The sequence below is a fragment of the Mustelus asterias genome, chromosome 15, assembly GCF_964213995.1.
Source record: "Mustelus asterias chromosome 15, sMusAst1.hap1.1, whole genome shotgun sequence".
NCBI classification, from domain to species: Eukaryota; Metazoa; Chordata; class Chondrichthyes; order Carcharhiniformes; family Triakidae; genus Mustelus; species Mustelus asterias.
In genome coordinates this window covers 5,685,561-5,702,119 of record NC_135815.1, presented here as the reverse complement: position 1 = coordinate 5,702,119, position 16,559 = coordinate 5,685,561, and the positions used below count along the sequence as shown (strand labels likewise).

Sequence of the window (16,559 nt, the reverse complement as noted above, 5' to 3'; positions counted from 1 at the left end):
ATGATTGGGCAGGTTAATCTCCCTCCCTGCTAGGGGATGAGGCTAGTCCATTGCGTTGGGACTGCGCCGACACCTATGATCGTGGTTTGTCTCAGCTCGAGGAGAGATCAGGGGAGCCAATGAGGTTAAATCGAGGCTTTACCTGATGCAATTTTTCAAAGCCATCTCAGCCGATTGGCTCAGATGAAGTGTTAGGTCCAGCCCAGCAATGCCTCATCCTGTCAAGCTTGGATCTTGTCTGATCGAGCCCAAGATGGGATGCAATGTCTCATCTTGTCAGCTTGGGTCTTGTTTGTCCCTCCTGTGTGGACTATGATTGGACTTAATTTGAATTGACTTTTTTGATCAGACATAAAGTACCGAAAGGCCCCCAAAAAAAGAACTGTACACGAGGTGGCTGACCAGATAATTGGGTTAAAATGTGCAACTGCACGAATTGGGCTGAAGTGCAGAGTGGAATTCCTTCCCGATGGACTGACATCAAATCCCAGTGCATTTTGTTAGCCTGTTCAAAGTAACGGTGCAGAATTTAGCCTGGATTCCCTGTGGGTTAAAGTGCTCACAATATTCATTTCCTGAATCTCGGTTTGTATCTGCCCAATGCTGTGACTGAGTTGGAATAGGATCGGAAATGTTCCACTGTGCAGTGATCTCCACAGGGGCGATTCTCCCAAAAGTGCTGAATTGGTGGGAAAACTGGTCTAGATCACAACTGTTTTTTCAGAGCGGCTTCAGACCCGAATCTCTGCACTCTGCGCACTGCAGAGGTCCCAATATCATTAAAAACCCAGGGGGGCGAGGCCTATTCGCGCCGGAACTCTGCACATGCACAGTGGCCCCAATCTGTCAGACTCCCCGTTTGCTGGTCAGCTCGATCACTGGCCAGTCCGGGACCCCGCAGTGCTGCCCCTCCAGCACCCTCCCACGGCCCGATCGCGGCCCCCATGAACATTCCCAGGCCAGCCCTGACCAACCCCCCACCGCCCCGGAGTGCCCCAATGTCCAGCCCAACCCCCTCCAGCAGTGACGATCCCCCCACCCCTCTCACCACAGTAGACCCCCCACCCTGCTGACCCCAGGAGGCAGGCAATCCCCAGCAGTCCACCCCCCCATCCTCAGCCTGCCCCAATCGCTGTCCTCCCTCCATTCCAGACCGACCCCAATGCAGAGTGGCAGCGGGACCCCCTACCCCCAACCAATTGCCCCCTAGGCCCCACCCACAATAGGCCCCACCGCCTTGGCACTGCCTGATGCCCAGTGGGCAGTGCCGAGGTGCCCCTGGGCATGGGCACTTTGCCCCTTGGGCAGTGCCAGAGGTACAGGCTGGCACTGCCAGGGTGTCCATGCCCAGAGGGTACCACCCACTGCCGCCTGACCCCCTTCATTCTGTGGAGATGCCGAAGACGAAGGAGCAGCGCTCCAAAAGCTAATGGTATTTGCTACCATTATAGACCTGTTGGACTTTAACCTGGTGTTGTTAAAACTCTTACTGTGTTTACCCCCTTCATCCTGGCAGGGTCTCCCGCTAGTTCCCCAAACGTGGGGAGCTACTCTAAACCCCGCCAGAATGAAGTACTCCTGGTAGGGTGGGAGATGCAATCAGTACCGGCAAGTTCCATGCCGGGCCCGATAATCACATGCAAAATATATTTAAAATACATTAAAAAAAGATTCAAATCACTTACCTCTCTTCCCGCCGGTTTTCAGCGCAGTTTCGACTGTGACTGTTCTCTGGCTCTGGGAGACACGCATGCGTTCCTGACACATGCGTGAATTCCGCAAAATGGCTGACACGCGATTCTCCTGATAGAACCCGCCAGAAAAGTTGCAGGTCGCAATGGGAGAATCGGGCCCCAAATTTCAAATATTTATACTGCATGAGAGACAGTGCTGATTGGTCGCCAATTCAACACTGATTGGTTGAGGCGTTGCCATGGAGAATGCGCCAGGGAACGATTTGTCCCCCAATACTTTTGTTGAACTCAGAAAAGGTGCAATGTCTGGACTTGAAAATGAATCTCAGTAATGCTGACCGTAAGAATTATCATCGGTTGTTGTTAAAAACCCACCTGGTTCACTAATACCCTTCAGGGGGCGAAATCTCTGGCGAGACTACATTTTTAAATTATCTTCATGGTTGGCTAGGCCAGCATTTATTGCCAATCCTAATTGCCCTCGAAATGAGTGGTATTTCAGAGAGTGTTTAACAGTCAACTACATTGCTGTGGGGCTTTTGTTTTTATTCATTCATGAGACATCACTGGCAAGCCAGCATTTATTGCCCATCCCTAGTTGCCCTTGGAGGGCAGTTGAGAGGCAACCACATTGCTGTAGCTCTGGAGTCACATGTAGGCCAGACCAGGTAAGGACAGCAGATTTCCTTCCCTAAAAGATATTAGTGAATCAGATGGGTTTTTCTAACAATCAACAATGTTTTCATGGTCAGCAGTAGATTCTTAATTCCAGATATTTTTTATTGAATTCAAATTCATCATCTGCCATGGTGGGATTCGAACCCAGGTCCCCAGAACATTAGCTGAGTTTCTGGATTAATCTTTTAATGATAAAACCCATTAGACCATTGCCTCCCCCTGGAGTCACATGCAGACCAGGCCAGCTGAGGATGGCAGATTTCCTTCCCTAAAGGAACCCGATGGGTTTTTAGAACAATTGCTCATTTTAATTCCGGGTTTTAAAAAAATTGAATTTAGCTTTCACCATCTGTTCTGGTGGGATTCAGACCCAGGTCTCCAGAGCATTATCCTGGGTCTCTGGATTATTAGTCCAATAGTAATATCACTATGACACCGCTTCTCAACATGTGACTCCAGACCTACAGCAATATGGCCGACTCTTAACTGCCCCCTCTGAATTGGCCCAGCAAGCCATTCAAGGGCTATTAAGGATGGGCAACAATTGTTGGCCTTGCTGGTGACTTGTACATTCCATGAAAGGAAAAGTGTATGTAAAGCAGAGTCATAATCGCTTTTTTCAGTCGTATTCAAGCTCCACGCTCAAGTGACTATTAAACTGAATGGTTCCATCTCTCATCGTTTGACCAATTCAATGTTTGGCTGTAAATAAAGCTTCTGTTTATGGTCACAGGTGTGACACGGTCCACAGATGTAAATGTCACTGTTTCATTCGTGAAGTACAAGCTGGAGATTGTCAACTACCAGAAAATCCTGAAGCCACCTCTCAACTTCACGGCCAAGGTAAGTCCTCATTGATGCTTCACCCGAGGCCTGATTTGAACCGAACCTGAGGAGGAGGGGAGGAGCGGGTGTGAGGGGGATGGGGTAACGTGAGGGGGAGATGGAGGGGAAGGGAAAAGGAAAGGGGAGGAGGAGTGTGAGGAAGGGGAAAGGTGGAGGGAAGAGGTCAGGTGGATGGGGAGGGGGATGTGGAGGGGAGGAGCAGGCGAGGGGTGATGGGAACGATAAGGGAGTGGTGTAGGCGGAGGTGGAGAAAAGTAGGGCGTGAGGGTACATGTTGGGAGAGAAGTTGAGAAAGGAGGATGAGAACGGATTGAGTTTAGCACTCTTTGCTACTTAACCTTTACAGTTGGCACAGTAAGAAGTCTCAAACACCAGGTTAAAGTCCAACAGGTTTATTTGGAAGCATGAGCTTCAGAGCGCCGCTCCTTCATCGGGTGAGTGGAGGTTTGAGTTCACAAACAGGGCATATATAGACACGGACTCAATTTACAAGATAATGGTTGGAATGCGAGTCTTAACAGGTAATCAAGCCTTTACAGGTACAGACAATGTGAGTGGAGAGAGGGTTAAGCACAGGTTAAAGAGATGTGTATTGTCTCCAGCCAAGACAGTTAGTGAGATTTTGCAAACCCAGGCAAGCCGTGGGGGGGGGGGTTACAGATAGTATGACATGAACCCAAGTTCCCGCTTGAGGCCCTCATTATGTGTGCGGAACGTGGCTATCAGTTTCTGATCTGCGATTCTGCGTTGTCGTGTGTCATGAAGGCTGTCTTGGAGAATGCTTACCAGAAAATCAGAGGCTGAATGCCCCTGACCGCTGAAGTGTTCCCCGACAGGAAGGGAACACTCCTGCCTGGTGATTGTCAAGCGGTGTCCATTCATCCGTTGTCGTAGCGTCTGCATGGTCTCACCAATGTACCATGCCTCGGGACATCCTTTCCTGCAGCGTATCAGGTAGACAATGTTGGCCGAGTCACAAGAGAATGCAACTGATTCTGGAGAGTAGTCCCTGGTGAGTCTGATGGTAGGATGGAACTTGTTGATGTCATCAGACCGTTGTTTCAGTGATTGTTCGCTGAATTCTTGGACACATGCATCTCCATCAAGGACGGTCACCTCAGCACTTCACTGTACCGCAAGCCCACGGATAACCTCACGATGCTCCACTTCTGCAGCTTCCACCCTAAACATGTTAAAGAAGCCATCCCCTACGGACAAGCCCTCCATATACACAGGATCTGCTCAGATGAGGAGGATCTCAACAGACACTTACACACATTGAAAGATGCCCTCGTAAGAACAGGATATGGCGCTCGACTCATCGAATGACAGTTCTGTCGCGCCACAGCGAAAAACCGCACCGACCTCCTCAGAAGACAGACACTGGACACGGCGGACAGAGTACCCTTTGTCGTCCAGTACTTCCCCGGAGCGGAGAAGCTACGACATCTTCTCCGGAGTCTTCAACATGTCATTGATGAAGACGAACATCTCGCCAAGGCCATCCCCACACCCCCACTTCTTGCCTTCAAACAACCGCACAACCTCAAACAGACGATTATCCGCAGCAAACTACTCAGCTTTCAGGAGAACAGTGACCACGACACCACACAACCCTGCCACAGCAACCTCTGCAAGACGTGCTGGATCATCGACACGGATGCTATCATCTCACGTGAGAACACCATCCATCAGGTACACGGTACATACTCTTGTGACTCGGCCAACATTGTCTACCTGATACGCTGCAGGAAAGGATGTCCCAAGGCATGGTACATTGGCGAGACCATGCAGACGCTACGACAACGGATGCAGACAATGCTCGACAATCACCAGGCAGGAGTGTTCCCTTCTTGTCGGGGAATACTTCAGCAGTCATGGGCATTCAGCCTCTGATCTTCACGACACACGACAATGCAGAATCGCTGAGCAGAAACTGATAGCCAAGTTCCGCACACATGAGAACAGCCTCAACCGGGATCTTGGGTTCATGTCACACTATCTGTAACCCTCACGACTTGACTGGGTTTGCAAAATCTCACTAACTGTCCTGGTTGGAGACAATTCACATCTCTTTAACCTGTGCTTAATCCTCGCTCCACTCACATTGTTTGCAGCTGTAAAGACTTGATTCCCTGTTAGGACTCACATTCCAGCCATTGTTTTGTAAATTGAGTGTGTGTCTATGTATGCCCTGTTTGTGAACCCAACTCTTCACTCACCTGATGAAGGGGCAGTGCTCCGAAAACTCGTACTACCAAATAAACATGTAGGACTTTAACCTGGTGTTGTGAGACTTCTTAATGTGCCCACCCCAGTCCAACGCTGGCATCTCCACATCCTTTTCTATTGGCTCCACCTCCTCCCACTCATTGAACCTCACATTCCTGATCCATGATGTGTGTTGTGCTGTTGTACTGGTTCACATCAACTAACCCAGCAACAACTTGGAGGTCTACTCACGTCACGCCAGTCTGTTGGATCAATGTCACATCAGGCAGCTCTCCAAGGAAGAACCTGAATTTTTATTTCTAGGGATGTGCCCCTGGCAATGTTGACATTTATTACCCAAGTTGACACTTACTCTGTGAAGGTTGGACCTTATCTAGACCTTTATGGTGTCCTTAGGACATCAGCACATCTCACAGAGCTGGCTTTTGTTTGAGGTGTAGTTACTGCTTTTATATAAGCCATGGTGCAGCCATTTTGTACATAGCAAGATCCCACAATCAGCAAACGAGATTCATGACTAGATACCCTTGACATATGTTGAGAAGACAAACTTAGTTTATTCTCTCACGAGGGTTCTAAGATTTAATTTTAATTTGCTTTGCGTGTTTTATTGATGAAAATAATACTGGCGATAATTGTAGATTTGACTAAATACATCGCCTGAAGTGAATCCAATGGCCCTGGTCAGGTCAGTTTTATCATTGCTTTGCTTTCCGCTGAATGGACTAAACACATCTTCTTTATTTCAAGGTTCAGGTGACTCGTATTGATCACAGAAAGCTGACAGCAGAAGACAGAGAGAACATTCTGAGTGTCAATGTATCGCAGACCCAAAACCAGCCAACTGAATCAAACGCAACAATCACCAGCGAATATTCAAAATACACCAATGTTGAGAATATCTGGTCCACATCCTGGTACATTATCAACATCACTGTTCCTGAGAGTGGATTTGTTAAGATTCAGTTTCCACTGCTGCCAAACACAGTGTACTTATGGATGAAGGTACGGACTCATAAACAAACTCTCTCTCTCTCACAAACACAAACAGACAGACTCACTCACACTCACACACACGTATACACACACACACACATGTACACACACGTACACACAGACAAATACACATTCACAAGCTCACTGAAGCATTCATGCACACATATATTCAAACAAACTCATTCACACTCATGCATACACACGGATGCTCATTCACCACACTCTTACACAAGCTTACACAGTATAAATGCACACAGACACACACACACTCAGTACAAAATGGATGTGGAGAGGATGTTTCCTCGAGTAGGAAAAACTAGAACCAGAGAGCACAACATCAGGCTAAAGGGACGATCCTTTAAAACAGAGATGAGGAGGAATTTCTTCAGCCAGAGAGTGGCGAATCTGTGGAACTCTTTGCCGCAGAAGGCTGTGGAGGCCAGGTCATTGAGTGTCTTTAAGACAGGGATAGATAGGTTCTTGATTAATAAGGGGATCAGGGGTTATGGGGAAAAGGCAGGAGAATGGGGATGAGAAAAATATCAGCCATGATTGAATGGCAGAGCAGACTCGATGGGCTGAGTGGCCTAATTCTGCTCCTATGTCTTATGGTCTTATGGTCTAAAACACTTACACAGACTGACACACTCGCACAAACAGACACAATCACAGTCTAACTCGCACACAGCCAGAAACACACAAAGTACAGATGTGCGGAGGTGCACATGGAAGCCACAGCGTATTGCTAAATAAATCCGCATTTCTTATTGATTGAAGTGGATCGCAAATGAAGTTACATTCAACGATGCAAAATCAGTCTTGAGCTAAGAAATTACCCATCGGCCGGGGTTCTCTGCCCCCGTTTCCGGAGGGCAGGAACGCCAGTGGAAATGGCGAATCCAAAGCAAGTCCCCAGATGGCAGGATTTCCCATTCCGTTCCCGCCAATGCTGTAATGGGGCTGCCACCATCACCACCATACCGCCGCTCTGCTCTATCATCTCCCCACATTCGGATTTCCCCCCAACAACGACGTGACCTCACATTGGCGGGTATTACAACAGGGACAAACAGGGACCTGCCGAGGGAGGGGCGGGGGGGGCAGAGGTAAATACAGCCCCCGTGGCTGGGAAGATCATGCCTGGGCAGTATCCTGGCAGAGCCCGGGCACTATCAAGTGGCATGGCTAGGGAGAAGGGCTTGCACTGGGGAGGCCCATGGAGGTGCCCCCCATATCAGTGGGGGGATGTCCTGTGGGGGTGGCGGAGGGTGGGGGGGGGGGGGGGGGAAGGGGATTGATAGGAAGCATGTGCATGGGGGGGGCGGGGGGGGAACCCATATCCATGGGTGGGATCTTTATTTCCATTTTATTTTAGATCAGGGTGCCCTTCCAAACTCTTGAAGGCCGTGGGTCAGAGGTCACCATGCTGGAGGGTAATGTTGTGGGGTTCACCTCTGGCATTTTCTTTTTAACTAAGTGTCAAAAATATGGTGGGAAAAGCAGGCAGTGGAGCCAGTGGGCAGCAAGGCACTTTCCCCGCCTGGGTTGACATTTATTTAAACGATGATATAATTCCACCCACAGATACCATCCTTCCCCTTGTTACTGATTTTGAAACTGTTCGACGGTGTCGTGTGCATTCCTCAGCTGTAGCCCAGACAATTTCAAGCCAAGGATTGTTGGAGATAGAACCCTCCATGTTGGGCAGTCAGTTCACTCACTCAGTAAGGGGTACCGTGGCGTGAGTGGGATTTGGGGCTGGAGATACAGGTGGCAAGTGTACACAGTGTGACTGACTGCGGTGCTAAAATTCCCAACAGGTTAGATTCGAGGAAGTGACGAGACACATCTCAGTGAACAGGGATTCCCATTTGTACCGGAGACCCTTCATTCAACTTCAAACAGAGAATACTGTTGTCAAGGTAACATTTCTAACCATTCATAACCATCAGAGAGAATTGCACTCAGTTAACCGCTGCACCTTGAGTTTGAAGTGTGTTAATAAACTTTCTTTATTTCGAGGTGGGAATGCCGTTTGAAGTTACCATTGAAAGTTCGGAGGTGTTGAATGAACTGACCTATCAGGTGATACGACCAGTAACTGCTAATTTAAAGGGAATGTTCATCTGTGTAGCGAGGTATCTCGGAGAGATTGCTATAGCCAACAACTATTAATGTACACCATGTTACTAAACTAAACACGGACCATTGAGAGCAGTGTGGTGAATGCCTGCTTAACCTACATTTAGTGAAGTTGGTCAAAATGGGAAACTTCTTAATAGGCAGAGGATACTCGTTAGTGCAGTGGTTAGGACCCCTGCCTGTAACGCGGGAGACCGGGGTTCAATTCCCCGATGGGGGAACTGCAAAATTTCTGGGCGGCGCAGTGGCACAGTGGTTAGCACTGCTGCCTCACAGCGCCAGGGACCCGGCTGCGATTCCTGGCTTGGGTCACTGTCTGTGCGGAGTCTGCACGTTCTCCCTGTGTCTACGTGGGTTTCCCCCGGATGCTCCAGTTTCCTCCCACAGTCCAAAGATGTGTGGGTTAGGTGGATTGGCCACACTAAATCGACCCTTAGTGTCAGGGGGGCGAGCTAGGGTAAATGCGTGGCGTTATGAGGATAGGGCCTGGGTGGGATTGTGGTTGGTGCAGACTCGATGGGCTGAATGGCCTCCTTCTGCACTGTAGAGTTCTATGTACTCAATCAGACCACACTTGCAAAACCCAAAACACACTGTCTACAGCGATTCAGCAACTGGGTGACACTTGCTGAACAATCCTGAGTGAGTTATTAGTTAAACTAACAATGGATTAATGATAGTAAGTTGAGTCAATAATGTGGCTCATTCCTGCTTGACAGAAGTGACAGGCATTCATACCTGTTCTCTACAAACAAAAGGAAATACTCAAGCCTTTAATTACCCAGGGACTTGTGGGCCTATAGCTCCCCATTGCTTTTTTTGTGTTAAAGGTTCTATATAAATGCAAGTTGTTGGTGCTGCACCAGGAGCTCCCTAGAGCTTGAGAATGAGCAATTCCAGTTGAAAAGGTCTTAACCACCCCCCCCCCCCCCTCACCACCCCCCCCCCGCCCTTCCCGCCACCAGCTCCTTCACGCACGGTAGCACAGTGGTTAGCACTGCTGCTTCACAGCTCCAGGGACCTGGGTTCGATTCCCGGCTTGGGTCACTGTCTGTGTGGAGTTTGCACATTCTCCTCGTGTCTGCGTGGGTTTCCTCCAGGTGCTCCGGTTTCCTCCCACAGTCCAAAGATGTGCGGGTTAGGTTGATTGGCCATGCTAAAATTGCCCTTCGTGGCCTGGGATGCGTAGGTTAGAGGGATTAGTGGGTAAATATGTAGGGTCTGGGTGGGATTGTGGTCGGTGCAGGCTCAATGGGCCGAATGGCCTCTTTCTGTGCTGTAGGGTTTCTAAGTTCTAAGAAAAACATCGGTTGTGGAAATGAGTCAGGTGGTAATTCTGCCCTTGCAGAAGCTCCCAGAAACTGCATTGCTTTGCTTCCTGTCCCATCCATCCCTTGATGGGTTTATTGCCAGGAGACATTGGAAACCCAAGAGGAATTTCATTTGTTCAGCGCTGAGTTATTGTTGTGAGTGGTAAATTGGTGGATTACGGATAACCAGTTGTCAGTGTGAGACAGAAGCACATTGGGAGTTTATCCATTGACCCACGCTTCTCCTTCCTGCTCCCTCAGGTGGTATCAAGGGGACAGGTGGTATTCACAGGCAAAAGCCACCTCCCCACAGTGGAACTGACGCCGGAACTTTCTTGGGCACCTATGGCCAGCCTCATTGTCTACTATATTGCAGACAATGGTCAGCTTGTTAGTGATGCATTGAACCTGAATGTGGAAGGCATCTTTGCAAATAAGGTAAGAGGTTTCATTTAATCTTGGGAGCTGAACAGTTACAGAAACACAGTCATTGTATCTCAGCTCTGCAGTGACTCCACTGTTGCCCATTCTGAATTAACATCTGTTAACACTGCTGTTGTCTGTATTAAAATAAAAGCAAATTACTGCGGATGCTGGAATCTGAAACCAAAAGAGAAAATGCTGGAAAATCTCAGCAGGTCTGGCAGCATCTGTAAGGAGAGAAAAGAGCTGACGTTACGAGTCCAGAGTCAAAGCTGACAGCTTTGACAAAGGGTCATCTCGCCTTGAAACATCAGCTCTTTTCTCTCCTTACAGATGCTGCCAGACCTGCTGAGATTTTCCAGAGTTTTCTCTTTTGCTGTTGTCTGTATTCCTTCCTGGGACAAGCCACCCTAGACTTTGTCTAAGCAACTTTTCACCAGTCTTGTGTTCCCCATAACTCTGTTGGGCCACAAATTATTCCCATTCTTGAAAAGTGCCCAGACCATCTTAGTTGACTTTTTAGCATTTAATTACATCACATACTGATAACACTTCTTATATCTTGAGACACACTTGCTTGTAGCTGCTTTTCCCTGGAATCAGGTCGTTGAACTGTAGCTGAGGCTGTAGATTGAGGAGGGCTACTTTGCCTCTAAACGTGGCGGGCCAGGAATCTCTCCCGCTCTTCCTGTTTACCACAGGTGTGCGAGGGTTTTGCATGTTGACAAACAACCTGTTATGAACGTATCCTCCATAGCTATCAAGTTCTGGGGTGGGACTCCACCTTGGAAGCTCTGGTTCAGAGGCTGGGACGCTACCCACCGCACCACAGGACTTCCATCTACATTAAAGAAGGTGTGAAATTGCTAATTGTTGTCTCCGGAAATGTAACGAATATCTCGATCGATACAGGTCTCATTGTCCTGGAGTGAGGATCAAGTCAAGCCAGCTGATAATGTCTCGCTCCATGTATCCACCAGTGAAGAACAGTCCTTTATTGGGGTCTTAGTGGTGGACAAGGGTGTCCAGCTCCTCAAGGGTGGCAATGACCTCACAGAGAAGATGGTAAGTTCTGATTAAAATAACCTTGAGAAACGTGATCATGGTGTCCTACAAGTATTTGACAGAGGCAAGGCAATAACTTAGCAATAACTATTAGCCTTACGGCCGTCAAGTGAACTGAAACAGGAAATCATGAATCAGTTCTGGGTTACAGCTCTGCATTTTCAGAATAAGTGCCAGTTCCTTTTTTTATTAGATGGAGTTTCCTTCAGTGTCCATAGGAATTGTATCCCATGAAAACCACAAAACAATGGCTAGAGATTATAGAGAAATAAAACTTAATATTTTCCATATCTGCATGAGCCTTCCATATCAACAAGTGCGAAAGAACAGGCAGTTTACAGGTATTGTTGAAGATTAATACAATTCTGCTTCACAAGTGAAGCGAGCCTTGAACCTGTAAAAAAATTGCGAAGAAGCTACAAGGTATGGCATCACTATAAACGCAACCAAACTGCCAGAGGCAGTGGTAGAGGTGGGTACAATTTTGTCCTTTAAAAAACATTTGGACAGTTACATGGGTGAGAGGGTATAGAGGGATATGGGCCAAACGTGGGCAATTGGGACTAGCTTAGTGGTATAAAAAGGGCGGCATGGACAAGTTGGGTCGAAGGACCTGTTTGCATGCTGTAAACCTCTACGACTCTAAACATATTGCAAAATCTTAATATTAGAGTTTTGCCTTTCAGGGCCAATATCAGGAAGAACTTCTTCACACAAAGGGGAGCTTTTCTTTATTCTTTCACGGGATGTGGGTGTCGCTGGCCAGACCCAGCATTTATTGCCCATCCCTAATTGCTCTTGAGAAGGTGGTGGTGAGCCGGATTAAGGAGAATCCCAAGGCATTTTATTCATACGTTAGGAACAAAAGGGTTGTCAGGGAAAAAATCGGACCACTCAGGGACAAAAGTGGGGAATTATGCTTGGAGCCCAAAGAAGTAAGGGAGATCCTGAATGAATACTTTGCGTCGGTATTCACAAAGGAGAGGGATGTGTTGACTGGGAGTGTCTCGGAAAGGAGTGTTGAACCGTTGGAGAAAATCTCCATTGCAAGGGAGGAAGTGTTAGGTTTGTTAGAGAATATAAAGACTGACAAATTCCCAGGGCCTGATGGAATCTATCCAAGGCTGCTCAGGGAGACGAGAGATGAAATCGCTGGGCCTCTGACGCAAATCTTTGTCTCGTCACTGGACGCAGGTGAGGTCCCAGAGGATTGGAGGATAGCTAATGTGGTCCCGTTATTTAAGAAGGTAGGAAGGATAACCCGGGTAATTATAGGCCGGTGAGCTTGACGTCCGTGGTGGGGAAGTTGTTGGAGAAGATTCTTAGAGATAGGATGTATGCGCATTTAGAAAGGAATAAACTCATTAACGATAGTCAGCATGGTTTTGTGAGAGGGAGGTCATGCCTCACTAACCTGGTGGAGTTTTTTGAAGAAGTGACCAGAATGGTTGATGAGGGAAGGGCCGTGGATGTTGTCTATATGGACTTTAGTAAAGCGTTTGACAAAGTCCCTCATGGTAGGCTGGTGAAAAAGGTTGGATCTCATGGGATAAAGGGGGAGGTGGCTAGATGGGTGGAGAACTGGCTTGGTCACAGAAGACAGAGGGTGGTAGTGGAAGGGTCTTTTTCCGGCTGGAGGCCTGTGACGAGTGGTGTTCCGCAGGGCTCTGTATTGGGACCTCTGCTGTTTGTGATTTATATAAACGATCTGGAAGAAGGAGTAACTGGGGTGATCAGTAAGTTTGCGGATGACACAAAATTGGCAGGACTTGCAGATAGTGAGGAGCATTGTCAGAAGCTACAGAAGGATATAGATAGGCTGGAAATTTGGGCAAAGAAATGGCAGATGGAGTTCAATTCTGATAAAGGCGAAGTGATGCATTTTGGTAGAAATAACGTAGGGAGGAGCTATACAATAAATGGCAGACCCATAAAGGGTGTAGATACGCAGAGGGACCTGGGTGTGCAAGTCCACAGATCCTTGAAGGTGACGTCACAGGTGGAGAAGGTGGTGAAGAAGGCATATGGCATGCTTGCCTTTATAGGACGGGGCATAGAGTATAAAAGTTGGGGTCTGATGTTGCAGATGTATAGAACATTGGTTCGGCCGCATTTGGAATACTGTGTCCAGTTCTGGTCGCCACACTACCAGAAGGACGTGGAGGCTTTGGAGAGAGTACAGAGGAGGTTTACCAGGATGTTGCCTGGTATGGAGGGGCTTAGTTATGAGGAGAGATTGGGTAAACTGGGTTGTTCTCCCTGGAAAGACGGAGGATGAGGGGAGACTTAATAGAGGTGTATAAAATTATGAAAGGCATAGATAGGGTGAACGGTGGGAAGCTTTTCCCCAGGTCGGTGGTGACGTTCACGAGGGGTCATAGGTTCAAGGTGAAGGGGGGGAGGTTTAACACAGATATCAGAAGGACATATTTTACACAGAGGGTCGTGGGGGCCTGGAATGCGCTGCCAGGCAAGGTAGTGGAGGCGGACACACTGGGAACGTTTAAGACTTATCTAGATAGCCATTTGAACGGAGTGGGAATGGAGGGATACAAAAGAATGGTCTAGTTTGGACCAGGGAGCGGCACGGGCTTGGAAGGCCGAAGGGCCTGTTCCTGTGCTGTATTGTTCTTTGTTCTTTGTTCCTGAACTGCTGCAGTCCGGATGGTGCAGGCACACCCACAGTGCTGTAAGGGAGGGAGTTCCGGGATTTTGACCCAGCCACTGTGAAGGAGAGTTGGACTCACTCCCCCAAAGATCTCTTGAGAATGGGGGTTAATTGAAATTGCCACACTTGAGGTTAATAGTTTTTTCTGTCATGCATGGCGAGTAACGTTTGAAGAATGAAGGTAGATAAATTGAGTTATAATACAGATCAGCCCTGATCGAACTGAATGGTGGAAAAGACATGAGGGGCTGATGATGTGCTGTTCTTATAGAAACATAGAAACTAGAAGCAGGAGGAGGCCATTCGGCCCTTCGAGCCTGCTCCACTATTCATTTTGATCATGGCTGATCATCGAATTCAATATCCTGTTCCCCCCCTTCATCCCATATCTCTTGGTCCCTTTATCCCCAAGTGCTAGATGTAATTTCTTCTTGAAATCAGACAACGTTTTGACCTCAAGTACATTCTGTGGTCGTGAATTCCACACATTCACCGCCCTCTGGGTGAAGAAATTTCTCCTCACCTCAGTTCTAAAAGGTTTACCCCTTACCCTCAAACTGTGACCACTAGTTCTGGACTCCTCCCACCATTGGGAACATTCTTTCTGAATCTACCCTGTCTAACCCCGTTAGAATTTGATAAGTCATAATGCATGAGTGACATGGACTGGAAACAGCCAAAGGCATTTAGTACGCTACGGTATAAAAATGACCTTTTGAAAGAAATTAAGGCACAGTAATTTAGAAGCACTGAAGAAAGATAAATGTTAGAGTTTTGAAGCCAATGAAGGAGAAAGGGGGGTTGGAGAAACAAAAGGGAAAGTTTGTGATAGGGCGGAGGGCAGGAGAAATTAAGTAGCAAAAAATTTTGTGATGCAGCAATAAAAGAGAGCGGTAATAGACAGAGTAAAGAAACAAAGTTTCTGTCCAGTTGAGGTAGGAATGGCTTCATGGAAGCCATCTGAATGCAAGATGAATGGAACAAGCCAACAAAAAAAAACCAAAAGCGCATAGAATGAGATGGAGGCAGAGGTTATGATCAAAGGTTGTTGGGCTCAGTATTGAGTCCAGAAGGCTGCAGGAAGTCTAGTCAAAAGATGTGGTGCTGGTCCTCAGACTTGCGTTGAGCTGCACTGGAACACTGCAGCAGGTCAAGGATAGAAAGGCCAGAATCATAGAATCCTACAGTGCAGAAGGAGGCCATTCGGCCCATCGAGACTGCACTGACCACAATCCCACCCAGGCCCTATCCCCATAACCCCATGCATTTACCCTCGCTAGTCCCCCTGACATTTAGCATGGCCAATCCACCCAACCCGCACAACTGTGGACTGTGGGAGGAAACCAGAGCACTCGGAGGAAAACCATGCAGACACGGGGAGAAACGTGCAAACTCCACACAGACACTGACCCAAACCAGGAATCGAACCAGGGTCCGTGGTGCTGTGAAGCAGCAATGCTAACCACTGTGCCACCGTGCCGCTCAGGTAGAAAATTAAAATGCCAGGCTACTGGTATGAGGAAATAAAATACTTTTAGGTCATTCATATTTATATCTGTGTGTGCTGGGCATAAGCTATAGTTTTAAGTTTAATTTATATTTCTGTATTCATGTGTTGAGGGATCTTGAGTTTTAGTTTCACTTTAAAAGATGCCTGCATTTTAATGCAGTTTTATAACTCTAATGCAAATACAAGGTTTAAAGAACTGGGCTGTTGCCTAGCAACCATGGGGCCTCAGGGGAACAGAAAGCAGTTTGAGGTTCAAACTGTTGGTCATTATGCTCTAAGGAAAAGGGAGCACGATGGACATGCTAGTAGATAGAGGAGGAAACTAAGTCTAAGAATCTTAGATGAGTTGCTTGAAAGTTAAATTAGCAGTGAATATTGAGTGAGTTCTCAATCTCAAGGAAGATACCAGTTGTCAGCAGTCTAGTGAGAGAGGGAACGGCACAGAGCAGGTCCTAAAGGAAGATGACTCTGCACCTTATCCTGTTTAGAGAAATTATGAATGTGGAACAGAGTATCTAAGCTAAAAGATAAGGCTGCAAGGTGAAGACTTGGAATAACACGGGTTTGAGAGAAGCCAGAGATCCAAGGAGATCCACATATGGTGACTCCTTACCATGGGCCTGTGGAGCAGTTGAGTTCTCTTGGCACAGCCGGGTATCTGAGAGAGTGCATGGGGAATGCCAAGTTTGAATGCAGGTGGTGCTCCAGGGAGAGGAACATTGAAAAGAGAGGTTGAAACCCTGGAGGTGGATCCTTGGTAAGGATCTGCGAGAAAGTGTCATGTGGGAGAAGATTCCAAGGTGTGTTCTTTGAGAGTGGAGATTAGAATCCCTCATGCGAAAGACAGATTTCTGGAAAGATCTGTTGGTTCACAGTGTGATAGTCATCAGGGGGGAATTATTGAGAAATCTACAGAAGTTGTTCTTGGTGGCAACTGTTACTTGGGCTGGAATCTTTCAGAGTGTGTTGTGTCTGACCACAGGGTGACCTATTGG

At 47.6% G+C, this 16,559-nt stretch overlaps 1 protein-coding gene across 1 annotated transcript in view; it reads left to right on the top strand.

The window, feature by feature from the left end:
* The window catches only part of cd109 (CD109 molecule), a 126,705-nt gene that overhangs the window by 38,731 nt on the left and 71,415 nt on the right, over window positions 1-16,559 (top strand). Inside the window, exons 10-15 of the mRNA XM_078229392.1 lie at window positions 3,106-3,215; window positions 6,201-6,455; window positions 8,267-8,368; window positions 8,469-8,531; window positions 10,160-10,336; window positions 11,234-11,386. Coding sequence (XP_078085518.1) covers window positions 3,106-3,215; window positions 6,201-6,455; window positions 8,267-8,368; window positions 8,469-8,531; window positions 10,160-10,336; window positions 11,234-11,386 — 860 coding nt within the window. The remainder of the gene's footprint in view (window positions 1-3,105; window positions 3,216-6,200; window positions 6,456-8,266; window positions 8,369-8,468; window positions 8,532-10,159; window positions 10,337-11,233; window positions 11,387-16,559) is intronic.